General features: G+C 39.5%; 3 protein-coding genes across 6 annotated transcripts; 1 reads left to right on the top strand and 2 right to left on the bottom strand.

The window, feature by feature from the left end:
- The first annotated feature begins 6,182 nt into the window (after positions 1–6,182).
- Positions 6,183–11,169, top strand: LOC116248947 (D-amino-acid transaminase, chloroplastic-like). Of its 3 annotated transcripts, XR_007572608.1 has the most exons (7): positions 6,183–6,646; positions 6,809–6,891; positions 7,095–7,270; positions 8,946–9,619; positions 9,803–9,991; positions 10,687–10,862; positions 11,044–11,169. XR_007572608.1 is itself a non-coding variant. In XM_031621993.2 (5 exons), the coding sequence occupies exons 1-5, from the start codon at positions 6,331–6,333 to the stop codon at positions 9,898–9,900; spliced, it is 1,347 nt and encodes a 448-aa protein (XP_031477853.1). In that variant the 5' UTR covers positions 6,183–6,330; the 3' UTR covers positions 9,901–10,129. The 3 variants fall into 3 exon arrangements, 1 of the variants encoding a protein (XP_031477853.1); XR_007572609.1 differs by lacking the exon at positions 10,687–10,862 and having other exon boundaries at positions 11,044–11,167; XM_031621993.2 differs by lacking the exons at positions 10,687–10,862; positions 11,044–11,169 and having other exon boundaries at positions 9,803–10,129.
- LOC116248946 (mini-chromosome maintenance complex-binding protein) lies at positions 10,080–17,384 on the bottom strand. Of its 2 annotated transcripts, XM_031621992.2 has the most exons (14): positions 17,107–17,383; positions 15,904–16,017; positions 15,714–15,821; positions 15,356–15,478; positions 15,141–15,185; positions 14,264–14,371; positions 14,004–14,162; positions 13,862–13,933; positions 13,541–13,651; positions 12,902–13,104; positions 12,166–12,301; positions 11,030–11,257; positions 10,465–10,532; positions 10,080–10,346 (listed from the first exon to the last, which is right to left on the bottom strand). In XM_031621992.2, exons 1-14 carry the CDS (start codon positions 17,368–17,370, stop codon positions 10,232–10,234), a joined length of 1,854 nt encoding a protein of 617 aa, XP_031477852.1. In that variant the 5' UTR covers positions 17,371–17,383; the 3' UTR covers positions 10,080–10,231. The 2 variants fall into 2 exon arrangements, with proteins under 2 accessions (XP_031477852.1, XP_049932248.1); XM_050076291.1 differs by lacking the exon at positions 15,904–16,017 and having other exon boundaries at positions 17,107–17,384.
- Positions 17,385–24,102: 6,718 nt separating this feature from the next.
- LOC116248154 (protein GRAVITROPIC IN THE LIGHT 1-like) lies at positions 24,103–27,090 on the bottom strand. The gene is made up of 2 exons (XM_031620781.2): positions 26,103–27,090; positions 24,103–26,022 (listed from the first exon to the last, which is right to left on the bottom strand). The coding sequence occupies exon 2, from the start codon at positions 25,711–25,713 to the stop codon at positions 24,268–24,270; it is 1,446 nt and encodes a 481-aa protein (XP_031476641.1). The 5' UTR covers positions 25,714–26,022; positions 26,103–27,090; the 3' UTR covers positions 24,103–24,267.
- Positions 27,091–27,298: the final 208 nt, after the last annotated feature.

Genomic DNA, 27,298 nt, shown 5'->3' with positions numbered 1-27,298 from the left:
TGTCCACACATAGAAAGTGACAGAGAAGCTTAGAGCGTTATAATCTTCAAGCTTTCTTTTCTAATAAGAAACATTCAGATTTCTAAAATTTCTTTCATCATGGAAAGTAACTTTAGTATTTTTTATATCCTTACCCAAGCAAAAAGAAATAGTCTGTTTTCTTGTAGGTGGGACCCACAGTTCTTTAGCTTTTCCTGGTTAGGATGAGCAGGTGAAGGCAGTAAATAAGTTCTTCCTACTTTAACACTTGTTGCACCAAACACATAACAGCCAAAGAATGCCCAATGTATGCATTTTTCTTTGAAGAAGATACTGCTAAATTATGGTCACATGTTTGACGACTAATAAGCCAATCATGCGGCGTGAAGGATTAATTTAGATTGTGCACTTGACTAGGGTTTTCTTTTTTAATGTTTAAAATGGAGACCGAGAATTCCAGCGGTAGAATCGTATCTCTTGGAATGAATAATCTTATAGGAATCTGCATAATCCATCCTGCCAAGAAAATTTCTTAAATATCGAAGGTCCAGATTTCACATTACATTAAGCTTTACATGGCTTGAATAAGGTTTATTTAAGCATTCACGGAAGACATATTGTATCTTTTATGTCTGTTGAGGAGGCAGAACGCGTTTTTACTGCACATGATGAATTCGTGCTGCAACGGTTGAAAGGCCCTTCACATATCCGTTGCCAGGGTTGGTCTGCTGCTTCTAACCAATGGACCAACGGCACCCAAATAAAAAAAAGACCGTTGCAGACTTGCCCTTTTCCGCTGTCTCTCCCTCTGTCTCTCTGGTTTCTCTTTTACAGTTTTACTCTTTCTTTCACCCAAACAGACGACAAGACAATGATGTGCATGACTTTTTTTCTCATTTCCCCACTCTTGCCCTGTTTATCACCGTTTTGAATTGAAGTTCATTTTTTTTCCAGCTTTCATTGAACCAGAAAGTGTTGGCTCAGTAGACAGGACACTGGCGGTCAAACAGGCTGCCATGATTTTTGCAGAAGTGAAAATTGATCTGATGGTAGAAGATCCAAATTCTGAGGTGACGTGGTCCTGATTTCATTTGAGTGGTGTTCGAGTACCACGAATATGTTTAATCTCAAAATTCCTTGCTTTTGTACCCTCCTGACTTTAAACAGGAAAAAGTAGGAACCTTAAGCATGAACGTTAAGTTAGTCTTGGATAATAATTCAATAAATCACAGATTTTGGTGTGCATTTTCTTGTTGCAACCGCACAACACCATTGGACATTAGATTCATGGATTTAACGCCCTTAATATTCAAGCACTCCCTTAGCCTTTCTAAAATTTTATAGGTGCCACCTCTGTTACCAGAAAGTCTGATGCAGAAGTACAAATATCATGTTTGGACCCACCCTAATCCAAACATAAGAAGTGCCTTTCATTGGAATTAAGCATGCAAATGTGGGAATTCCATGGAATACAGTTCTTTCCTATTAATAGAAGAAGTAGTGAGCAGGTTTTTGTAGCACGCACAAAATTGAAGAAAAAGACCTCTAGTAAGAAAGCATGTGTCGGAGGGAAACTCTGAGCTTTATAATCAAAACTAGAAGAAAGTAGTCGAACTCTTCTCATAGTGGTATCTTCTCTATCTACACAGACTTTATCTACATTCCTCATTTGTTGTGCTCTCCCTCTTAAACATTGGTGGGTCGGCTTTATGTTTCATCTAGTTCACACGTTACTGTGAGTTCTTACAGTTAACAGGCTGACCGTCTGAAACGTGCACGGGTATCATACTGCAACCTGTCACATTGAGTTATTTTATACTCAGATAAATATTTGAGTCTAGGTGTATCACGTTGCCACGCTTACAAGTGAAGAATCTTCTTTTTCACTATTCACGTATGAACCTATTTTGATTAAGCAGTCGCAGTAAGCGATTTCGAAGCAGCCAAAGTAGCCGTTTACGCTTTTCTGCGGCTGCTTAACAAAGAGAATGAATTTATGGCGTTCCTTTAGAAGCAGAACGGTATAAGAAAGAGTCATACCTTTATGATCTATATTAAGCCAAAGCCAAGTCCAAACAGATTCAATTTACACAAGAAATAAGCACATGAAGAAGTAGAAAGCTCCCCTCTAACCCTTTCTCTGCACATATTCACAAATTTTGATTGACAGGCATGTGGATGGGAAATGAAACTCTCCAGAAGTAGAAACAAAATGGGTGTGCTTAGAAAGGCGTGTACTTTCTTTGGACCTTGTGAATAATAAAATGACGGGTTTGAACCTGCTGTACTTAACAACCACCACAAAATTTTAGAGGGATATGAAGAAAGTCAAGTAATGAAGTCAGAAGATATTGCCGGTTGCAGGAGAATGTTACAAGTCTAGAGAAAGCCGGGAGGCATGTTGCATTCGTTCCTCGCATTTTGTCTCCTACTAGGATTTTCACACAGATTCAGTTCAAACACATACAAATGATTAAACAGATCACCAAGAAAAGTTTAGAAATGCTTCATACTTTCCATACAAAGAATTGGTGTAAAATTTTCTGGAAAAGAGATTGGTTGTAGATGTGTTTAGGTAAAAATCGATTTGCTTTTCTAATGGATTGAGCACAAGACAAGTGGTAGAATTTGGGTTTTGGAGATTAAGCATATATCCTTTAGCAAAGCAAAAGATTGAATCCAGATTATGTTTAATGAGCGTCTGGGTAGAACTTGGGCATCTATGGTTCGACCAGGTGTAAAAGCAGGTTGGTTCAAGAACGTTATTTCTATAACCCTTAATACGCAGAACCTACTGATTTTCAAGACGAATCTAGATTTATAGGTAATTAAGATTCAATACAAGTCTACAAAGATTATGTACAAGTGCCCTTTAAAACTCAATGTTTCAGCTGGTTGCTTTGATTAAATAGCTGGGATAAACATGGTTAGCAGGACCCTTTGAATGGCCAAGACGGTCACTAATTTGACAAAGTATACAAATTTTTACATGACAAAGCGATTCAGTGGCTTAGCCTTATCAAATCAAGCCGTTGATGGCATTTATACAGTTGAAGGCAAAAGCGTTTCGGGGGACAGGCCCTGCGCCTTTATTATTTCACAAATGGATATGTACATCAGAATTCTGAAAGACTGAACCTCACAGTAAGATCTATTAAACGAATTTACTCAACCCTTCAGAAACAAAAAGAAGGATCAGACTATACTGTTAGCTTCTGTTAAACTGCACAAAAACATCTCCATTTCCTATTACATATTCCTTCACAAAAATTCTTATTTCCACCACTTTTGGGCCCTGTCTGCAACAAATTGTAAATTCTGTTGCATTCTTGCCAGATTCTTCTTCCTTTCAAAATTTCCTCACTCAGTCTTCATTCGTGGAGATGATGCATACCAGACTCCTGTGTTCCGTATGAAATCTGAGAATTCTGCCCAAAAATTTGAATTCCACCTTCATTTAGCCTGCCTCCTGCGCCTACCATTATAGAATTCAAAGAGCATTGTAGGATCACGGATGGCAGCTGATCTAAAACTGAGCGTATCAGAACTAAGTGGTGCTCGGATGGTGGAGAGGAACGTTTGAGGCATGTTCTCAGACACACTCCCTTCATTCAAAACACACCACTTACAGTTCAACATGTATAATGGAATTAATTTTCAAAAAAATTTGCTGCATCTCGAGACTTGATACTGAAAAAGATTGTGGAAAGGTTTCAAGGTACTCTGATCAGGTTATTTATATGTGCCTGCATCACATAAGGGGCATGTTAGGATGCCTTCTTATGCCATGTGCCCCTCCCCTTCACTTACTGTGCCCAGTGGGGGCGCATGACATGTGTGTTCGGGGGGCTAACATACCCTTTTTTGTGACACAGGCACAATTACCTTTGAGCAGTGGTGGAGCCAAGATTTTTTTTTTTATTTGGATTTTTTGAGAAACACAGGTTTCTGAAATCAAAGGGTGGTTAAGATATGATTTTTTGAAATAAAAAAGGTTCTTGAGCCTACTAGGTACTCATCTCTTTTTATCCTGCAGTCCTATGTATCATGCATACAACTTCATACTTTGTTTACGAGTCTTTAGTTTTAGGTTGGAAAAATTCCTTTCACAGGAACAGGGTTCTACGAACAGATAATACATCTATTATAAAAAAAAAACAAACTAAAACATGGTAAGCTTATGTCTCGATTTTAAAAACTTGTTATATTCTCCTTTCATAGAACACCATGTGTGACACCTTGTTATCCTATTAAAACCTCACCGTTTGTGTACTTTTTCCCCTAAACGGCCTCCTCGCCTAGCGGGTATTTGTTTTGTTCATGATCCTTTCTCTCCTTCGCTATCTGAATGTTGATCAAATTTAAAAACACATTTGTATTAAGCCAGGATTACGTGAACATTTTGCCCAAACCAATGCAGGATGGCAAGTTCATAGGAATTAAGGGTCTAGCCAGAAGAAATTTATCTTTATCTTTTTTTTTTTTTTTTTTTTTTAGGGACACAAGTTATGGCACCCTGTATAATTTTTAAGTCACCACATATAATTTTGAAATTTTCTAATGAAACTTTTGATGGGTTGGTCTAAGTTGGCGTACACAAGCCCCCAAGTATCTCTGCTACTGTCTCCGAGACACTTTACTTGAAACCTTTTCTATTACGGTTCAAACATTTTACTATTTTAATACGCTGCAACTACATGCCTTATGATAATACAATTAAGTTGCCATGAGGAGTATAGCTCAAACGGGTGAGTTTGGGGTGCGTTATGTGGTGCATCTAAGGTCCACTTATGGGGGGCAATGTTCTCGTACTGTAAGGGAAGTGGATTTTAGGTGCAAGTTGAAGCACATAGCGATCAGTCAGCACTAGAAGAGGAAAGGGGGGACTTTGGCTGTGAGATTAATTCTCCCACTCTCCCGGACAATAAGATTTGGTATCATTTGTTGTGCATGATTAATGTCATGTAGTTCGACAAAAATTTAAATGTTTGAGCATGTTAGCTTCTTAGTAATGTCATTTATACACTCTTTTCCTGTGGCATTGTGAGCATGTTACTCCAATAGCTGGATTTATGTGCACAAGTATGTGGACTGTAAAAATAACCTACAAAGTATGAGTGCAATAGCTGGGAAGTATGAGGACGATAAAAATAAGTCATCTCATCAATAAAATAGTTTATAGATTGGAACGTGCAAAATAATTTTGTGAAAAGCTAGAAGGTAGCTATTAGTTTGATTTCAAAAAAAAAAAAAAAAAAAGAGACAACTTGTGAGTCATTATATTATATTCTGTAAGCAGTCTGCAGTAGGTATAATGAACTATATCGACTTCCTCTTGGACCATTTATGAAACCTTGTTGCCTACTCTTCCTTGGCAGGACGGTTGAGTTTAACTCAATATGTTCGATCTTGAGCTCAGTTTGAGCGAAATCCAAGCTCAACTTATGCTTGACAAGCCATTCGCAGTCATATTGATTAATATATAACAACTCTGTATGTGTTTTACAAGTGTTTTTCCTTTTCTAGATTCAGTGCTCTTGACCTTAGGCAACTTATAAATCCATATTATTTTGGTGTTGTGTAGCAGTCCACTTTTGCTGAACTTAACTGGATAGGTCAGTAACGAATATGCTAATGACCTACAACGTAACTACCGACAAAAGAAAAGACTTAAAAAAAAAAGATTTGGTTGACCTTTTATTTAATTATCAAGGATGCGTTTATATTCTTAACTTTTTAGCTTCTAGATGACATTTATTATTAACAAACCTTAGAAGTCTTCCAACAGCTCTCCCCCATTCACACGCCCCTTGGCTGGCTCTAACAATGGGCCTGCAGTCATTTACAGTAAAAACAATTCCATCAAATGAGTTCTAGATAATTTCTCATACTTCTCAATTCAATCGTATTTATGTTCTTTTTATGATAAACTCTGATGCAAGATTTCTATGTCTAAGTAGCTAGTTAAACTGGTAGTATGTTGAAGGCACATGACCTCGCCAGTTCGATTTGATGAGCACCACAAGTAGAGCCTTATAGTAACATGCAGCTGTGAATTTATGAAGATCGTGTATTTGTGTGATAATTATGAGAAAAAAATTGTAAGGACATACCCGTTTCTGAAATTATGGTCTCCTCGACGGGAACTCTTGCTGATAAAGAAGGTCACATGAAAACGACGGCTCATTTGGACCAACAAGTAGAACGTTTTTTCCCGTTCTTCAAATGCCAAGAATTCGACGTCCTGTTGGTGGTGTTTTCTGAAACGTGAAACCTGTTTCTATAATTATGAGCGTCTGGTGGTCTTGTTCTTGGTCCAGAAACCAGAATCAAACACACTTTTGAGTGAAAATGAGCGCATGCGTTTCAGCTGCCAACGCAAGGCAGGTACTGGCTTCCACCTCGCCTACCGTCTTCACTGCGTGGGCGACGCAGGGGACAAGCCGCCGTAGAGGACATCCCCCTTCATTTCCTCTTCTGCAGTGCACAGTTTCCCGTTTGCTACGTGCCTATCCGGCGGACGCTGCCCATCTGCCCATTTTGAAGCGTTCGCTCCCCTCTGCTCATTCATCTGCTCGCGCCCTGCTTTTCCAGTGTGCTATCGAGACTGTTTGTTCATCTCCTCATCCAATGGAGGCTCGCGCCGGAGGTTCTTCGTCTGACTGTGGTCCGTTTCTCATCCTCCTCCTCATACTCTTCTGCCTTTGTCTTTTTATTCTTAGGCTCGGATTTTGCTTCGATGCCGTAATCAACTGGCCGCTTTGGCTTCCTATTTGCAAGGCACACGTTGACTGTGTTTTTTTTGTCCTTTTTGGGTCTTTTGCTGAAGATCAACTGAAATCCCTGAGTTCGAACCTGAATGGGAAGGGCAAGGATCGCGATCTTTGTATCCCTGTTTACTCAGCGCCTGAGGTAAAAAAAGAAAAAAAAATTGTCCTTTCCTTGATTTTCACAGTAGTTTGAGCCTTTTGGTGTGCTTTGGAGGATGATGTTGTTCCATAACGACCCAATTTTTGGACACTAATGATGATGGTACCAGTCGTACCTAGTAGGTAGCAGCGGCAATTGCATATTCTTGAGATGATGCTTAGCTTGTTGGACTGCTGTACATACAGGTGCTTCAAAAGCTTAAGTCCAAATGGGATTCAGTGGAGAAGCAACCGTATCGGGCAATGTATTCCAGTGTGTTTGGTGGAATAACTGTTGATCCAACAATGATGGTAATTCCGTTGGATGATCATATGGTTCATCGTGGGCATGGTGTGTTTGACACTGCTATGATCCTTGACGGGTATGAAATCCAACTAGACTTTTCCTTTTTTGCATTATGTGGTTTCTCACATTCTGATGAGACGGTTGCTAATCCTTTGTCCTTCTCTAGATAGGGGAAGTTATTATGTTAGATTCATAAACATAACATTTGCAGCCTATAGCTTCATGCTTTTGAGAACAGGAAAAGAGCAATATATGGTTGCGAACAGTGCGGAAAGATCAAGTTACAGAGTAAACTACCTAAAAGAATCCACTGTCAAAAATCATTTTGCCTTCTAGTTATTTAACGTTGATTCCTTGATATGTAGATTTGCGAACAGATCGATCCTGAAAATAAGTTAGATGCTCTAGTGCAGATGCTTATGGTACCTATCCACCTTATTCTACTTTGGAACAGCCTATTCAATGAGAGTACGCGAGTGTGAGGGATTTGCAGTTACTTTGTGGACAGTCATCCGATGCTTGTGTCTGCACCAGTGCACAGAAAGCCTTTCAAAGGTGGTTCCTCATGGGATAAGTCAAGTGGGAAAATAATCTTTTCGGTTCCCCGCCCCAGTATATAAAGAAACTGGAAAAAGTTGCCATACGTTCCACTTGAGGTTGAACAGATCAGCTCTTATTAATGTCCACACGTGTTGCTTTTCGAGTAGGTGATATCCACCTGGGTAAACTATTAGATGTTTTGGCATTTGTGATGTTTCGGCACCCTCTGGTTCTTTTTCTGGGGAAGCTTTCCTCTTGATAACCTTCTATTCATCGCATAAATGTTTTAGGTTTCCCTCTGTATTTTTTAATTAAAGTGCCCTGGGATGAGGGATCCTGTAAGCTTGTCAGAGAGAGACGTGGCAGGGCACAAGATTGTTTATGTGAATATTTTGGCAATTTCGACAAACGAATCTACCCTTCAACATGTCAAATGAAGTACTGGTTCTATTGATTTCATTGATGTAGCCGAATACTTTTACAATATGAAACCAACAACTCGATTATGCTACGGTAGCAATAAGGTAGGACATGTGCAGCTATGTTTCTGGCTGCATCCATTTATTGTTCAATTGTGCAGCTACTAGCTAGGCTTAGTAAAGAGTTCATTTGACGAAGCTTGATGTGAACCATAGTTTGAAATTGGTTATCTGATTTTCTATTATATGATGATGCGACATGACCATTCAGTTAATCAGCATGGTTCAGGTTATTTTTGTTGCTGTGTAACGCCATTTGTAGCCTTTTTTGTTGTTAACAGCTATATTTTATTGATTTTTCTTCCATAATAAGAAATCCTGGTTTGCAGATGAAGGAATAATATTTGTGTGAATTGCAGATTTTACTGGCTTAGAAGTCTTTCTTTTTATGGATTTCTGTGATGTTTGCACAAATGTTTCCTAACCAAACAGAAATGAGATGCTTTCTGATCTACCGACTGCACTGAATTGAAAAATTGTGGATAAATGAACCTTTTCTTTTCCTGGATGGTTGTGTATATTGTATCAAATCTGCTATTAGCTGACCAATATATCATGGCTGTAACTCATGCTATCTTTTCAATGAAAAACAGGTGAAGTATGATATAGACAAGTTTAGGCCTAGATACAAGAATCAAACCTTTTCTTTTCTCCCACCTTAAAGATTGTCTGTTTTCTCCTTCGTCATAAGCAGTTGGGCATGTATGTAATATAAAACTCTGGTATATGCAGATACATATATGAATTAGATGATCATCTAGATCGGTTGTTGGGTTCAGCATCAATGGCAAAAATTGCTCCTCCTTTTCCAAAGTCAACTTTAAAAAGTATTCTTATTCAAACAACTGCAGTGTCTCAGTGCAAGAGGGGTTCGCTGAGGTACTGGTTAAGTGCAGGCCCAGGAGACTTCTTGCTCTCCTCTGCTGGTTGTCCAACATCTGCATTCTATGCAGTTGTGGTTGAAGAGGACTATGTACCACTTGAACAAGGTGTAAAAGTGACAACATCAACTGTGCGTATGAAACCTCCTGAGTTTGCAACTATGAAGAGTGTAAACTATCTTCCTAATGTTCTAGCAGTATTGGAGGCAGAGGAGAAAGGAGCATATACTTCCATATGGGTGGACGATGATGGCTACGTAGCTGAAGGTCCGAATGTTAATGTGGCATTCATTAGTCCAAGCAAGGAGTTGTTGTTGCCTTCATTTGATAAAATCCTTGGAGGGTGCACTGCTAAGAGATTGATTACATTGGCTGCGGCACTAGTTGATCAGGGCCTTTTGAAAAGTGTGTGTGTGGAGAACATAACAGTTGATCAAGCCAAGGGTTCAGCTGAGATGATGCTTGTGGGAAGTGGGCTTCCTATTTTACCAATCACCATGTGGGATGAACAACCCATCGGAGATGGTACCTTTTATTTCCTTTCTCAATCGTTCATCTTTTGAGTCTTTATGCCCATGGTTATATGTGGCAATGTTCATTGATATTTGGAATCTTTTCATATTCGTCCTCAATTTGAAGAATATAAAGTTGAAAGAACTTAAATTTTCTTCATTTCCAGAATTTGATGCGTTTTCTATTTTTTCTTAGGAAAAGTTGGGGAACTGACACTGGCGCTCTCAGATCTGCTTTGGCAGGACATGGTTCTTGGGCCTGAAACTCACCGGATTCCTGTTCCATACGTGTAAAGCAACTCGCGCCTGCAATTCTTATAGTTTTCTTATGAAAACTTGGCAATGCGTCTTCTTTTATGAGAGCTTTGGTTCAGCACATTGGGAAGTATGTCCGTTCATCGTTTCATCTTTTTTGCGTTTAGACTTGAAACCAAACTAGAGTTTTCATTTCATAAACACAGAATCTTATCATGTCTTTCATTTCATAAGCATAGAATTTTATCAGACCAACTTTTTTGATGTATCATCTACCCGGTACCGCCATGACATGAATAGGCAAAGTTCGGAAACAGGGAGGGCTACAATAATGATATTTACAAGCCAGACTTCATATCTGTTTTTTAATCTACTGTAGCCTTTCTTTTCTTAGCCTTTCCATCTCCATTACCATCTGCCACTGTTCCAAAGTCAGACTCCGTTCCCCATAGCTTATTGACATCAAGCGAGCCATCGTCAACCACCTGCAATACCAATTGGTACTGTGAAATATGGAACAAAATAAAGAGGAACAAAGAAGATTTACCCTCCCAGAGAGGAACAATAACGATAGCAAGGAAATATAGTAACGATATGCCCAACCTGCTGAAATCATCAGGCCCCAACGTCCTTTCTGCTTGCCTGGCAGCCACCATATCGTCTTCAATTGTCTGGGAATAGCAACAGGAAAATATGCAAACCGTTTAGGTGCAATTTTACTTGTTTGGTATCTCATTGCTTGCTTGGAGAGCCACCGCATGTTTCTGAAACTTTGGGTGCAGAAAGCATAGAAACCTGTCTTGATTTATTTTTCTTTCGACTTAGATTCAAAAAAACTTTGTTGAGAATAAGGCTTTTTGTGGTGGATGTACGGGGGGAGGCATATCCGAGGTTGCCTTGAAAGATGAAACATGCGGTGGTCACGTTTGTTGGAGCTTTTCACAGAGATTGGAAGAGCAGATTATGTTTCTAATTAGATAGCCGAATGGCAGAATTCAAAGGTAATGCATCGCAAAATAAGGCAAGTTTGTATACAGTTTCAATGTTAATAGCACCAACTATGTTGACTCTGAAAGACTGAAGATCCAGACTCAAATATGCACAAGATCTAAAAATAGTATTATAGGAATCCACATTGATCAAGAATCATCATTTCAACATGGTGTACCTTCTGAATTGCAGGGTCAATTGCATGTGGCAACGATCTCATTGTGGTCAAGTACCATCTCCATGCTTGTAACTCTGTTGAAGTTACATTAGAACAAGAAGCAGCTTCCGTAGGATGAAAAGGAATCACCAAATCTGCTGGTGCGATGTTTGATTTTCCAGTAGAGATCACCAAGACTTGAACATCTGCTTCCATTTCTAGCTTATAATATTGAAAATCGTACTCTACCTGCAGATCATGGATGAGACATCAGATTCACCGTTCACGTACCATGTCATGTATATGTGCGCAGAGAAGGCGGTGAAAAAATTTGCTTGCTAACATTAGTGTATTCAGAAAATTGATGTGATTCTGAGAAAATCTTCAAAAGGTAGGTCCATGACAGAATCCCCATTGTTCACCACCATTCTAGAAGGGCAACAAACTTCAGAACAGACTACTGCTACGACAGATAGAGGCTGGTTTTATAATACGCATGCAGTTCGGGCACCTTTACATTTCCCGAATGTAAATGATAGAGAAGATGTTAGTTCATGCAGTGGTTTGAAGTTCGAACCATTCGGGAAGAAAATAATGGTGTGGATTGCACAAACAAAGCAAAGTGGACTGTGTTGTATTCACCCGTCTTGCCATTTTCATAGCCATGAGTATGCAGAAATGACAAAGGGGTTGCAGGGAATCATGTCACATAGGGACATAAACTTGATTCATGTGCTCTCAGCCAAGCGAACTAGAGTGGCACCACCATGGCACTTCTTGACCAGCTTGATGCTCGTTCCAAGTTGCCAGCATACCTTGGTTGTCTTATTGCTTGGTTGGAAAAGGGTACCTTATTGTTAAGTTGGAGAACCATGGAAGCGTCTGTTACTTTGGATGTCGGACGCACAGGAAGATTAATGCAAAAGTAGAGATTCAGAGCGTAAATACTCATCAAAATAATAGAAGGCAAGTAGTTACCAAATCAAAAAAGGGAAGGCAATAGAATTTGAATACCAGTACTGTAAATCAAAGTGGTTAGTTAAACCTTTCTAGCATTCTAGTTATCAATTTGACACATTTTCATGGACGCACATTTGTAAGCACGAAAGGAATCAAGATTGCGAGGACAAAATGTGAGAAAAGACATAGAAAACTACCTTCTGCAACTCAAGCAGATCTTTAAGCAACTTGGCATTGTTCACTCCCACTGCATTAAGAGGTCCAGGCAACAGTCCAGTTTCATCTATAGTCAAGTGTGTTCCTCGAGCTAGCTGTAGAGATCCAGTCATTAACCTGAGAAACGCCAACAATTAAATCAAACAAGGAAAAGGAAACATATATGTGAAGCTGTACTGTAAGAGAACATGCAAGTGACAAGACAGTAACAACTAACAGCTAAGTGATCATTTTGTTCTCTTGATATCATGCCCGCCACAATTTTAAACCCTGATAGACTTGGAGCTAAGTGATTGGACTGTTTCGACCATTAAAAAGCTTTGAACAATCCTTTCTACTTGAAAATGTTGCATAGTTGTCATGGTTCAGATCACGAAACTGTTGCTGTCTATATAGGTTCAGTTATTGCTCTGTCACATGGTTTCCACTTACTACAATGAAATTAAATGTAGGTTAGTGGTTAAGGCATGATTTGTATAACAATGGCGTGATGGATACAAGGAAGAGAGCTCGAACTGCATCTAAACAATCATTAACAACTTAGACTTTTTCATGAGCACGCTGGGGCCAAGGCAAACATAATTGCAGAAGGGAAAAACAAGAAAAGAAATTCAGATCATTCAAAATTAACAAAATGTGATGACTTCAAGAAGCAGATGAGACGGTAGAATTAAGAAAGTGCAAAAGCAAATGGTTCACGGAAATAGAGAGAGAGACCTATTTATGTTGTAATTTTTCTTAGGACCAAGAGAAGAAGTGTTGAGATATTCTACAGTGAGTTGCATGATCTGAGAAAAAGGCAGTAGATTCTGGATTGCACTTTGAAGGTTACTTCCAAAGATGTCTGCACTCTCTTTTGTAAAGCCAGTCAGATTAAGTGAAAGCTTCCCCACAGCAACCGATTCTACTCTAGCATGAACCTGTATATACATGCCGAATGGTTAAGGGAATGCCAAAAGGAAGAAGCAAAGTAAAAACAGATTAAGAAAACCAGTAAAACGACAGTTCAATCTTGGAAAATACAATATTTGACAGCATATCTATAACAAGTGTTTTCCGATGCAAATAGTTTCTAGCAAGCAGTTAAGAACTAAGACAATCCCTCAAAACTCAAGAACATTATCAGTAAGCTACATGAATCTGCAAAAATAAATGCATAGACATCAACGCAAAACAAGGAAGAAACCAAAAGATATTCTACAGTGAGACAAAGAAGCATACCAAAAATACAACCAAGTAAAAAAATAAATTTTCATTCATTTGTTTGTCATGGTAATAGGATGTTCAACTCGTCGAAGAATGTTAGATTACTAAAGGCCATTCCTGCCTATGAAAGCTTTTGCACTTCTGTCGTACCTGAGACATGAGATGCATTAGCAAAAAGTTTGCTGAAAGCCTATCACCACCAAGAATAGATGTAAAATATCCAAGCAGTGAGTCCCGCATGTTCCTTATAACATTTGAGGTCTGAAATAAATCCATTGGACAAAAAAGAGGCTTATCAATCCGCTAATAACAACCAACAGAACAAGCTTATTAATAAATGAAAAACAACAATAATCCTAATGGGATCGCTGGAAAATATGAATAGGAGGAATGGTGAAAATAATTCTACAACATGATCCTCACTCAGGTCATTTTCAACCTGATGAGAAAGAGATAGGTTTCAGTAAGTACATTCTCAATAGGGGCAGAAATGAAGTCTTGAACCATCAACTTCCTGGATATTATGCAGTGGATTCGGGGGACCTGAAAATTTGAAATTATCAGTTGTTTATGTTAGAAATGTATAATGGAGAGGGAGGGAGAGAGACATAACCTTGCTAGGTGGAAATTGAGTTGAAACACTTTCACATAGATCATCAGCAAAGTCATCATTGCCATTTGTGTAAGACACAAGTTCAGGATTGAAAGTAAAAATTCCAATGAATTCATACACATCGTTGAGCTTCAAATCACAGTTTGGCTCATCATACATCTGAAATTCAGAGTTAGTCATGAACAAGAGGATGTCTGACACATGCCATGAACATTTATGAACTTTAAGATTGGGTAGGACAGCAATGGCATGTTTGTTACCTTGACTAAGCAGGAAAATAAATTTGTCTCCAAATGGAGGTCCATTCTGCCATTAACAGCAGTATCTTTAACTTGCTGCTGTTGCTGACTGCAACTCCCATTCTCACACTGAAAAAAAGAATAGCTAAAAAAATTTAACAGTTTATATTCCTATAAAAATAGTAAATGGATAAGTAAATGTTTACTTGCAGAGAATCATAACCAATGTGAGCCACGATTATAAGTTATGTCACATGGGTGCGGGTGCGGATGCAGGTGTAGATGCAACAGTTTTTCAAACAAATTTAGGTACAGGTGCAGCGATGATGTATATATATATCATATATGTGTGTGCATATATTTATATAAATTATTTGGTACATAGCTATTTAACTGTTTTTATCTATATTTACATATAAACTTTTTGTATTACAGATAGTTTAGCTATGTGCATATTTAAAGTAGTCATTTTGGGCAGGTTAAGCCAACCGAACTGAATGTGCTGTGTCGGAGAAGCACCAGCATTGACATGGCTGTTGTGACAGTAGATTATAAGACTAGAAGTCATGATATACGGCTAATGCATAAGCAGAGGACAAACCAACAACATGAGCATTTTCTTCAAGACCAACTATTCTTGATCCTTTCCCTGAATGGAATGGAGAGATGCTGAATCCAGAGGAACCTATAAATTCCTAGTGGAAGTACTAGTGTTGCAGATACCAGAAATTTGACACCAAATGAAAAAAAAATTATGAAAATTTTTTTAAGCGGAAAAAGTTAGAAAAAGGTCTCCTCAAAATATTACAAGCAAGATAAATTTTAATCTCCTCCTTATTTTACAATTCACGGCTAGACATACAAAATATGCATCCTGCGATGAAATAGAAACACTTACCAACTTCTTTGCACGTGAAATTTCTGACGTTTCAGGATGAGATGGCTGCACACACAAATTTTATGACAATTAAAGGCGTCAGTCATCAAGCTCTAGATAAAAAAAGCTAAACTAGAGGACACTTCCAATGGACATAGCATGCAGGAGACACGAGAAGGGGAGATTCATAAAAAATAGGTTTAGCAGACCATCCATTTCCAAGGAAAGAAACGTACATCAAAATCACTGTTGGACTCCCTCTCGCGCTTCTCTCTTTGTATGGATGGGTCCCGTGTACAGCACATTGGCGAGTCAGTTCTCAAAGATGACTCACCGATCCACGTGTTCTGTCCTGGAATCTGCCAATAAAGCACAATAGATTTTTAAGAGAATAAACAAGTACAGGACACCGTAGACCACAAATCAGTAGTTTCAGTACTTTTGTCTTTAAAGTATAAATAAAAGCAGGTTTGAGATTAACTCACTTCAAAAATCAAAAATATCATAACTCAAAACTGTTGAATCAGTATGAGGATATCCACATAGACATAATTCAAATGTGAAGTAACAGAAGAATTTCCAGACAGCGCTTACAGGAACACAGTAAAGTAGGCGACGGTCCCATATTTGCATGTCTGATGCTGATGCCATTGAAAACGTAGAAACATCCATGAACTTGTTTGTCCTCCATGTTGAACCGTCCTGTGTAAGTCCATCATTTTGTTATGTAAAAACCATATGGCAGACTAATGACATCAAATTAAGAGCAGGATAGTTGAATAACCTTGAAGGCCCCTACATAGAACTCATTGTCAAACATGTCTTGTACCATTCCCCTAAATTTTACTAGAGAATTAGGCTGTACCAAATGCAGATTGGCAGTATCAAGTAGCGGAACCTGAAACAAAGTTTTTCCCATTAGATGCGCTTCGGGAACATACGATCATATTAAGATTTGATTATTGTAACACAAAACGTCTGGGCCGATTTGGCAAAGTAGATGGTATGCACAGGGAAACATTCAGCAAATTCGGTCGTATCAACTGCCTCATCAAAGCAACCAACGAACTAAATTTTACTTGCAGCGGAAACGAACTAAATTTGACGGACATGATACACTGAAAGACGATACTTAAGCCCTTTCAAAGGGCTTCGGAATTAAATCATTGTAAGCATAATGTAACGCATATTTCATCGTATAATTTTTGGACGAGTGCCCCCTCTACGGACGAGATTATGAAAATACAAGCAAAACCAGTCTAATGTGTACGGAAGTCGATAGAAAATGGACTGGTAACCCGAATAAGAATTTAAAAACTTATGTGACAAGCCAATGGATTGTGAAGGATCAAGACCACAGAGTTGAATAGCCAAATTTTTGGCTTATGTTACTTACTGTTGAGAATAATTATACATAAGAAAGTACTGAGTCTAACCAATAGAGAACCCTAGATAACTCGTGCAGATTAAACTAAGACTGGAGTCCTATCGGTTGGATTTCACTTGAACATCTCAGATCTCAAACGCTCAGCGTCTCACTTTCCTAGTATCGCAAACACCGACGGAGATAAAGCAAAAAAACGGCAACGACATAGGACTCTGACATTACCACCCACTGGAGAAGCAATTATCTGTCTGTTCAGGATAAACACATCATTCTATGTCCTGAAACTCCAGATCACCAAAGGTTTCATCCAGATAAAATCTCATGTTTGCATCATTCTATGTCCTGAAACTCCAGATCACCAAAGGTTTCATCCAGATAAAATCTCATGTTTGCAGAAAATCACAGAATGCAAGATTTAGGGCATCTTTGACAATGAACTTCGACTTAAAATCCAAATAACGGAGTCCCAACACAAGTTCCAGCATTCCCCTTCCATCAGGCGAGAGGAAACCACAAAGCCAGAAGCCTGCCCAAGACACCACGAACAAAAGGAACAGCAAACGATACACAATGGGACAACATGGTCGACCGAGAGCGAACCTTAGAGAGGCCATCCTGTTCGAAAAGGAATCGGCGGAAGATATCGGCGACACCCCAATCGGTGTTGCCGAGGGTCGTCGGATCCCGACCGCGAGCGACGGCATCTTCGAATGCCGACCGCACCACACCGAGGGGGTTGTTTGCGCAGTCGACAGCAAGAGCGCCCATGGCTTCAGAAGGCGAAGGAACGCAGAGGAAAAGAGGTAATCTAGAGAGAGAGAGAGAACGAAGTCGGCGTTCCCTCTTCGTCGCCCTCTTCTTCATTCTCTTTCCCGCCAATTTTCCTCTCCCGCCATCCTCTGATATTGACACGTGTCTCTCTCGATGCTCTTCCTTCGCTTTCCCGCCAGAACTGGACGGTTGATATTTAACGATGAGACGACGCAGAAGAACGCGTTTGGCTTTCCACTTTTACCGGATGCCGGATCTTGACCCATACCCGACCCGACCCGACCCGAGAAAGGGATCCGTTTTCACACTCATAAAATTAAAATCTGGTAAACAATCTGCCCAGTAGGTTAGTCTTCATTGTTTTTTAGTAAGCAATGCAAGTAGAAGCATAGCGGAGGAGCCGTCCACCGGAAAATTCTATAAACCCTAACTGATCATGGTAGATTTTAAAATCAAATAATTATTTGATTTGTTATGTATTTATACATTAGTATTTACATGATTACTAATAGTTTATTGAATTTATAGAATGATTCACAAACAAATTATTTGTTAATAAAAGCATCAAACTATACTAAAAAAATATTTTACCTTAACAATCAAGTTGGTTTCACAACAATTTCAGATCTCTAGTATACGTTCTTTCTACTTAGTCATGCTTGGGAAGAAAGTAAAGAAATATTGTAGTGAACTGAAGCAAGTCTGCAGTTGTGAGGAACGGGGAGACAGTCATGAGCAGTCGCTGATGAGTGGTCGTCCTCTGATTCAACCATGGAAAAGATAGAAAAAGGACATTATGAACAGTTATATATTGAGTTCATATATTTCATTCAATTATTGCTACAAGGAATGGATACAAGGTATGGAGTGGACAAGCCTACATCCCTACGGCCCCCACCCCCTAAAATTTTGAAAATATTGTTTGCCCCTGTAAAAATTTTGAAAATGCAGTTTGGTTTATCAAAATTTCTAACCCTGCTCCTTTATATATCGCAATTGAAATTTGCTAGCTGCCAAATATTGCTACATAACAAATATTGTTCTTGGTATTTATCGGCAAAGTTTTTTTTTTAAAAAAATATCAAAAACATCTCGGAGTTTTTTTAAAAAATGAAAATCAAGATGCTAGTTAAAAGTACATTAAATGAAAAACTAACAAGAATCGTGTTGCATTTAGGAGGTTATGTTAAACACCTAAAACAAAAGGAATAAAACAATGAAACAAAAGTTGAAAAAATGAAAAACATAAAATGAAATAAAAAATAAATGAAAAAATCGGGAAGACATATACAAATAGTGATCAATTCATTTATAAAGTTTTTTTAATATATTGCTTTAATTGTTCACGTTTTTATCGTTTTCTTTATTTTTTACATGAAATATGCCGACTGCGAACGACAGTAAATCTTAAATCCGTCACTAAAAAAACAGCTGCCATGAAAGGATTAGCGACAGTTTATATTACTGCATAGTAGTATGATGGTTTTAGCAACAATTTATATTTTTGTCAAGTTTGAATTTTTCTGCCATCCAACAACAACAACCAACAGTGACAGATTTCAATTCTCCACAATTTGTGTCGAGTAATCCCTTTTTGGAATATCTCACAATTTTTCAAAATAAGTGTTTAAAATACAGTATGTTATAAAAACGTTTGCTTAGGGGTTGTCGACTAGTAGGTGTAACATATTTTATATTTAACATTAATAATTGAAAACTAAATGGTAGACCTCCAATAATTAAAAGGGTAGGATGGCCCTTATGTATACACATGAGCAAGAAAAATTTCCCACCATAATGTTTTCAAAAAAACCCTTTTTCAAAAGCGAAACTGTTCGAAAAAAAGACACGACAACTTTATCAAGACATTTCTATAAAAATATATAAATTTTCAATGATGAGTTCACATGCCAATCTTTTGTTAATCGATGGAGAATAGTTTAGAGAACCTCCAACTTGCGATGGATGAAGTTATCTTGAAATTTTGGATTTAATTCTTTGGTTCGTTCAAGTTTTGGCAAGAACTTCAGTTTTTTGGAAAACTAAGACCTACCAACCATCGCACATGCCAGAAAACAAATGCTTCCATGGGAATACTTACTCAAACGACACTAAAATACAAAAATCTCTGTATATCCTTATTGAATTACAGATTGCGATGCTTCGCCTTCCTATGTCATTAACAATATACATAGTTTGAGTGTGAGTTTAAATTAAAATGGCATCGAGAATCTATACAAAGCCACCAGAAGTGTATTAGATGAACCGTTGATAGAAAAACAATGAGAAAAATATATGAACCAATCTTAAATGATAGAAATACTCATCACTTTTTTTCAATTATCCATCACAATAGATCAGTCGGTCATAATCTTTATGAGTCTGCTAAATGACTTTATTAGTATATATATATATATATATATATATATATATATATATATATATATATATAAAAAAGATGTACCATGCTTTTATGGGTCGGCCCGACCCGGTGCTTCAACTACTTCATTATTTATATTTATATGAATAAAGTAATAATAGAAAAGCGCTTGGAACAGCTTCAAGTTTGGGGTCCATTTAAAGGGAAGAATAATTACTTCCATCAAATATATTTTTATTCAAAACTGAAAGCTAAAAAAGTAGCCATATTTTGTAAGAACATGCTCATATTTTCAATTAAAACATGAAATCGTACCCATATTTTAATACCTTTTTTATTTGGCTGCTTAAAAGACTTTTTCGATGATTTAGCTGTGTTTTGTTGTTTGCTCACGTTAACCAGCTTTTGGCAAGACTTTATGTTTGTTTTTTTTATTGGGTAAGAATTTATGGCTAACGAGCACTGATTATATAATTTTAAATATTTAAGGGACATATGTACATAAGAAAAAAAAAAAACAATAATGTGAAGTTTTAATATAAAACATATACTTTTTTGTGTGCCTATGTGGGCAATTGCCCACACCATGCCTATATCTATCTCGGCCCCTACAATTAACTCAAAATTATTGTAAAAAAATGATACTTTAGTTTGAATTTTGAGTCGGTGACATCCCACCTACTTGACATTTACAAGGCATCCCTACCAATAAGCAGCCACACTCAATAAGACTATAAACTGTCGAAAAAGTCGACAAATTCTCGCCGGAAAACCTACCAACATCTACAGTTCGAAGGTATCGCGCATTCAAATTGATCTGAAAATTTCAAACTCTTCAATCTATTCGGAGGAGAAACCATTTGTTCAAATCTTCAAGCAAATCTTTGTCTTGAAGATAAAAAAAAAAAAAAAAAGCACCCGTAAAGTGCCTATGCACGTGGGAAAAGAGCAAGAGCCAAAAACGCAGGATAATTATGACTCAAAAGATTCTAAATACGTAAAATATTTAAAGGCTTTGAACGTACAGAAGATCCTGAAATCTAAAAAGTTTGCAGTGAAATGAGCTGAAAAAAAGGGCATCTGCAACAGTTTACAATGAACGGCAAGGAGAGAAGAAAGAGTACAGGCGCGCCACATTTGCGTAAAAGGCAATTGTGGTAGATGGAGACTAAAGCTGAGCGATCCCCAAAACCCTAATTTGGATGGCCTTCTCAATGAAAAGGCCAAAGTTTTTCACTTTTCACTACTGTCTATTTGTTACCCTGGCAGCCACAGAAACAACCATAGAAAGACTTAAAATCTTAAGAAGAGGTCGTGTGATTGTATTTAATATTTGATCCGATAAGATCTTTCCTAACTATGAGTTTAAGATCCTAATTGTGGAAGGAAGGTCTCATGAAATCTATGAGTTTGCAAATCTTGATGTCATTAGTTTTACTTTTTTGGAGAGCGAGATATCAACAATCCACCACTTGGAAAAGAGACCCGAAGGCCAACCTCGTTTCTCCTGCCTTCAGGGTTGTAGGTTGCAGGAATCGATTTAGAAACCAGTTTTTTCACAAGCCCTAGCCAGACCAGATATGTTATACCCCTTGAGGTAGATGTCATTCGTTTACTTTATTAAAGAAAAGATTCGATAACCTTCTTAGAAATATAAGATTTGAAATCATTGAAAATATTCAAAAATACTCAAGTCACCTTCCCTAATGCCTTGAAATTCTGGGATGCCGTGGTAGTAGTTCAAGATATGCCATCCATCTGTGTGTTCATTCATTAAACTTAACTGACCGACCATGGAAGAAGGCGAAAGCTTCTTGTAAGCACAGAGGGATCCTATGAGAGACTGCAGGCTGCAGAGCAGGCAACTGACGTCCCCCCCAATGGGAGACGCCAGGCAGAGGAGACGAGGTGCAGGCCTCATCTATAAGCTAACGAACAACTACAACTCCAACTGCACTCTGTTTATTATAATCAAGATTTATCATGATACATGTTACTCATGTATGATTTGAAAGGAACTACATGGTTCGGAAAACTCAACTTGTAATCTGATGACACTCAGAAAAAAATCAGGGTCTTCATAGAGTTTAAACACTTGACTTCAAAATGAAAATGTTGGCAACTTAGTTTCATGCAAGGGTTTCTACCCTGTTGAAGAGGTAATCATAAGAACAGCAGGTTAGACCAACAAAACCAGGTTTCCCAACTGCAGAACGGCTTTTTTTTTTTAAACTGAAGAATGGTTTTTCCTTTTGCTTTTCAAAAGAAAACGTTGAAAGAACACAGGAACGAAAGTGATCCAAGAAAACAGGAAACAGTTTTTGTTTCTTAGCAAATTTACTGTGCATATCAGATCTGCATGACCAGTTGAAGAAGACAACATGGAGAAGGTACTTGCACCTACTCTTATAAACAATCTTTCACTGGATTCCCAATTGGAGACTCCATGGTAATTCAAGACAACAAAATTTCCGAGAGAAGGTACGTGCTGCGGTACGTGCCTGACTTGAGCCATGTGGCAGGTGCAGCAACGGGAGGAGGGAATGCAGATGGACTTGATTTATCAAATGGCTGAGCGGAATCCAACTCTGATTGGTTGGCATTCGCTAAAAACAACTAACTATAGTTAATAATTGCAGTTGAATCCAATCAAGCATTTTCCATCTAAGTCTCACAGATAGAGACTGAATAATGTCGTCTGAAAATTTGATGGGATCATGGGACACTTGTGGAAACTTTTACATGGTCTAGCCAGGCTTAGATACATCATGGACAAAACTTTCAAAAGAAAGGTTACCGAACTCGTAAATCGCAGACTTAGAACCACGGCGTACCTGATTTTTAGAGTTTGGTTTCACAGTGAGGACTCATTGACTACAAGGTTTCAACCAAACAGGTAGCCGCGAGATTAGAAAAAGATTCACATGGAACACAAATATCAACAAGAATCGACTGCAAGTGAGACCAACCAAGCATTCAACTTAAGAAAAGAGAAGCCATAATTTTGCAGAAATTTTATACACGTCAAAACAAAATTGAAAATTTTGAGGATTCTGGGACATCATGTTGAAGAAGATGAGTAAACTACCAAGGAAGGAGCAGATTTTCAAGTGGAAGCAATGTCCAACGTAATGCCGAAACTGTAGGCCAGTTGTTTGATCTCTGCAGAATGGAAAAGGAAGATACAATCAATGCCGGGTTGTTTGAAATTTATGCAGCATGTGAGCGAAACTTCATTCAATGGAACAAGGAGTGTACAGTGTATCGGTGTCAGAACTGCAGAATACAGATCCTGGAACATTACTCCCCAAATAAAACAAGAAGTACAGACCACCACAACCACGAAGGAGTCAAAGGGAAAGACAGGCACCATGTGAACAAAAGACACCATTGCTTGCAGCAGAGTGACTTTCGGAACGTTCAGTGTGAACCAACAACCATAAAAGCACAGCGTCGTCACCTGTTATTGACGAAACTGAGAGGGTGCAGGCAGCTTTGTTAATTTCCATACTGAACTTGTAAATTCAAGAAGGCAACAGTCATATGTGAAATACCTGCTCCCCACAAAGACGAAAGCATGCCACACATTCCAACACGACAACAGAATGAAGGGGCTCACCCCGTTCACCCAATCCATACATCTTATTTTCTTGGAAGAAATGAATGATAGAGAGTGGGAGAGAGAGAGAAAAAAGGATGACTTTCAAGTACGTAAACCAAAATGGTCCATGTGTTTATGATTTTAATTGACGTGGTATTCATTCTGTAAGCAGAAACACAGATCGGATGACAGAAAGAGAACAAAATTTACATCCCCAACGCGCGATCTAGCTTAGTACATTGACATAAATCAAGTGCGTGAATCATTTCGCCAAACCAGTATACGGATACCAAATCAGGCCGGCAGAGAAAGAACAATGAAAAAAACACAGGTTGAAAAATGAATAGACAGCAGAGAAACACAAAGCAAGCACTCCGCAGAAAACGTCCCCGCTAAGGTTTTGGCAGGGAACCATATTTGATATTATATGATGATCCCGCAACAGTACATGACAAAGGAATGATCGGTGCCTTCCACTGGTCGGATGCTTCTTAAACATTATTAGCCCAAAGGAGAGAAATAAACAACAAAATCCCAACCCCCAGCAGTTTCTTTCGAACTTCCCCGAGGAGTAAACATCTTTGTGAATCAAAGATGAACCAACTATCAGCACAAGCAACTTGACGTCCTTTATATCATGGCTTTCTGCACATACCATCCATACAGCCACAGACCAGGAAAAGGAGAAGCTGATGAAGGAAGAAAGAACAATAGAGGGAGAGAAAAATTGAAAGGAGAAAGAAGAAGAAAAACTCTGGCAACCTTGTATGTTGATACCTTCTCCAATCGTTGAAGACTAGAAGACTATATTACAAAAAGGAGGAAAAAAGTAAGGAAGGCAGTAGGTAAGAACATATAATTGGCAAATTCGTGGTAATATGACATCCAAAAGACAAAATACCTTACATATATAAGCACCTCCTTTCATTTTTCAAGTTTCTAATACTATATTACAGAGAAACAAAGAAGAAGAAAGAAAGGAGAAAGTGAGAGATGAACAAGAAAACTCTCAGTCGGCACACTTCATTCCCGATAGATAGACCTTACACTGGATCACACTTGCCCCAATCTTAAAACCAGGCATCACAGTAAACCCAACTTTCCCAACGCCATTCTCGCGATCATCATCCGCAGGGACGACATTTTTCACCACACTCTCCATGTAGACCTCAGAGAACTCAGCCCCCTTTTTCACTTGAAATATCTCAACCTTGGGCTCAAAAGAGAAAGCCAGTCTATGCAGAAGCCACACTGACTTTGCCAACATCAAGAAAGCCAAGTAAAACGGAGTTCTCGGGTGTCCCCCATTAGCTATATAATTCCTCTGATCTAAATTGCCAAAGAAAGACATTTCCATCTTCGAGTGCACGACTTCCAGATACTTGTTTCTGCAAAACTTCCCGAATGCACAGTCCGGGTTCTCGCTGACCACGTCCAAAGCATCCATTGCCTTTATGGCGAGGAACTGATGAAAAAATCCATCTATTGAGACAGAGTATCCCTCAGATTTCACAGAGAAGCTCTCTTCCTGAAACCCTCCAAACATTCTCCTGCAAACATAAGACTCAAAAGCAAACTTCTTGTGGGCACGCTTGGCATAGACCACCCCTGGCTCGATGGCATTTGCGGCAGCATCAAGGTCCCAACCAGCTTCCTTCATCATGTTGATCAGAGGCTTCGAGAAGTCGTGGGCAGCCCTCGCGGCCGCTTCTGCTGCCTCTGCGAAGAGGCTTGGGTTCAACTCTACGGCGAAGAGGGTGCTGCTGGCTTCTTCTTCAACCTCTGCTCCGGCCTCTACTGGCAACAAACCCTTCCGCTTCAATCTCTTCTCGAGCTTCGCCGTCTTTCGGTTCAGCTCGTCGAACTCTCGCCTCAGTTGGAGTATCTCGGAATCTTTTGCCTGAATCTGAGCTTGAAACTTCTTCACCATGACCTCGTAGGTCTTGAGCAGGCTCTGCTGCTCCTGGATCTCAGCGACCAACCGCGAATCCTTCGGAAACGAAAGCGGGCTGCTGAGGGCGGCGCTCTCGCGGTAAGAGTGCTTCAGCTCGGACAGATTCTTGAGCTCCGCGATCACAAGTTTATCGGCCGCCTGGATCTTATCGGCGTCGTAAGGGGTGTGAGCGGCCTGAAGTTGTATGTAGGCAGATTTGAGCGACGAGATGTTGGCGAATAGCTTGGAGATGAGAGTTTCCAGGGCTTCATGTCTCCGAGCAGTGGCAGACGACGACAGGCCTTCGTCCAGAGGTTGCGGGTGAACCTTCTGATGGACGTTCTCGTCCGTTTCTTTGGAGCCGGCCGTAGTGGTGTCGCTGCCGTCCTCGAAGGCGTTACCATTGCCGTTGGCGTTCTCATCGGCAAAGACCCCTATGGACCTAAGCCTGCAAACCTTAGCGAATTTGTGAACAATATCGGAGATGTTTGATGGCTGCTTCGTCCCGTTGGCCGTCTCCATCTCCCTCCGTGTTCTCTCTCTCTCTCTTCGTTTATTTCTTTCGTTCCTCTTCACTCTGCACTGCGAACAGAGAAGGAGAAGAAGGAGAGCAGGCAACCTTCCTTTCTTAAACTATTGAAAGCCGTTGTTGTCTTCGTTCCTCTCTGCTGATGGTTCGTCCCCAATGCGCGCCGTTACTGGCCCATTACACGCGACAGATGCATAACGCATCGAAGAAACAGATACCAACGACGAGATAATAATGATTAATAACAAATCTCCGAGGAAAACGCACGCTCGATATCTTGACGAACCTCGACGGTTCCTTTTCTGGAGCAAAATCAAAAGCAACGATCAGGAGAAGCGACAGTTCTCAAGACGGAAAAGGTTTTGCAGAAGAGGGGTCGTACCGAAGGCGACGATCTCCTCCTATCCCCAATCTTGTCAAACCCTTTTGTCGAAGACGACGAGTCCAAGAACCTCTCAGGCATATATGGCAGATCCCCCTCCTCCCCAGATCGCCGGGAGAAGAAACAGAGAATGAAATGAGATACAAGACACTCCCACTCTTCAACTAAGGATGGAGCGGCGACGCCGCATTAGCAAAGAAAAAAAGCGCGGTGCCGAGCTATTTCTTCTACAACGCGCCGCTCTCTCTCTCTCTCTCTCAGCCCCCTCTCTCTCTCTCTTTAACAGCGGCCAAAAACCGCGTCTTCTCCTGATTTTCCCACCCTTCTCCTGTTTGGCTCTCCTTTTTCTGTTTTTCCTTTTCCTTCTTTCTTTTGTTTTTTTCTTCCTTGATTTGTGTTTCTGGCACTTTCTTTCGTTTATTTATCTTCCTTTCAGATGTTTTTTTCTCGTTCCGTTCTATATTTCCTGTCCTTTTTCCGCCGTTCTCCACGAGAACGGAGACTCAGACTCGCTCTTCTTACAGTAACAGAAAAAAAAAAAAGGGGGGGGGGAGGAGGAAATTACACGTATAGACGCGCGATTAATCTCGAGAGGTTAAAAGGAAATAGGCAGTGAGTGAACGACATAAATACATCCGCCGCTCGATAATCTGCTGACTCTGCTCCTTTCTTCCCCAGATCCTCTTTTCCTTTTTCTTGCTCCTGCTCTTCTTCTTCCCTATGGTGGCGTGTCTCTCTCTGCCCGTGCCCCCTCTGTTCTGTGCTCTGGTCTGCTCTGCCCCCTCTTCTTCCTCGGGCACCGTGGCGCTTTTTCCAACCTCAGTCAGGGTGGTCGCCCCCCACGAGACGTCTTCGAGTTGAGTAAACGAGAGAGTAAATCTCAAAAAGTTGGGCTTCTGAATGGAATCTTGGTAAGAAAAAAAGGAAGAAGAAACCATTCATTTGTTCAGTTTTGAGAAAAGAAAACTCCACAGCCAGTCACCATCTGTGATGAGCTCACCCTCCCTCTCCCTCCCCAAGAGGTGGTAGTTGAAAACAAGGGAATGGCGATTCCTAAACCAGGAGAACACCACTCTCAGTAAAGAGAGACAAAAAGATCACGAGTACCATTAATGGAGAATTGTTACCAACATCTGTGTTTATTGCTTCGTTCGCATGGTACCATGAAGCTGTCGCCGATCACATATTAATATTCA

This window comes from Nymphaea colorata, chromosome 2, assembly GCF_008831285.2.
Source record: "Nymphaea colorata isolate Beijing-Zhang1983 chromosome 2, ASM883128v2, whole genome shotgun sequence".
Taxonomy (NCBI): Eukaryota; Viridiplantae; Streptophyta; class Magnoliopsida; order Nymphaeales; family Nymphaeaceae; genus Nymphaea; species Nymphaea colorata.
Note: the sequence above shows the minus strand (reverse complement) of the source record. Positions and strands in the feature narration are given on the sequence as shown.

What these genes read in the sequence shown, in the direction of transcription:
- LOC116248947 (XM_031621993.2), top strand. Translation starts at nt 6,331, where the DNA reads ATGAGCGCATGCGTTTCAGCTGCCAACGCAAGGCAGGTACTGGCTTCC. An exon ending in ACTGCTATGATCCTTGACGG is followed by an intron (nt 7,271 to 8,945) that starts GTATGAAATCCA and finishes TGGTATATGCAG; the next exon opens with ATACATATATGAATTAGATG. An exon ending in TGAACAACCCATCGGAGATG is followed by an intron (nt 9,620 to 9,802) that starts GTACCTTTTATT and finishes ATTTTTTCTTAG; the next exon opens with GAAAAGTTGGGGAACTGACA.
- LOC116248946 (XM_031621992.2), bottom strand. Translation starts at nt 17,370, where the DNA reads ATGAAGAAGAGGGCGACGAAGAGGGAACGCCGACTTCGTTCTCTCTCT. An exon ending in TATTTTCCTGCTTAGTCAAG is followed by an intron (nt 14,163 to 14,263) that starts GTAACAAACATG and finishes TCTGAATTTCAG; the next exon opens with ATGTATGATGAGCCAAACTG. An exon ending in GGGCCTGATGATTTCAGCAG is followed by an intron (nt 10,347 to 10,464) that starts GTTGGGCATATC and finishes TTGGTATTGCAG; the next exon opens with GTGGTTGACGATGGCTCGCT.
- LOC116248154 (XM_031620781.2), bottom strand. Translation starts at nt 25,713, where the DNA reads ATGGAGACGGCCAACGGGACGAAGCAGCCATCAAACATCTCCGATATT.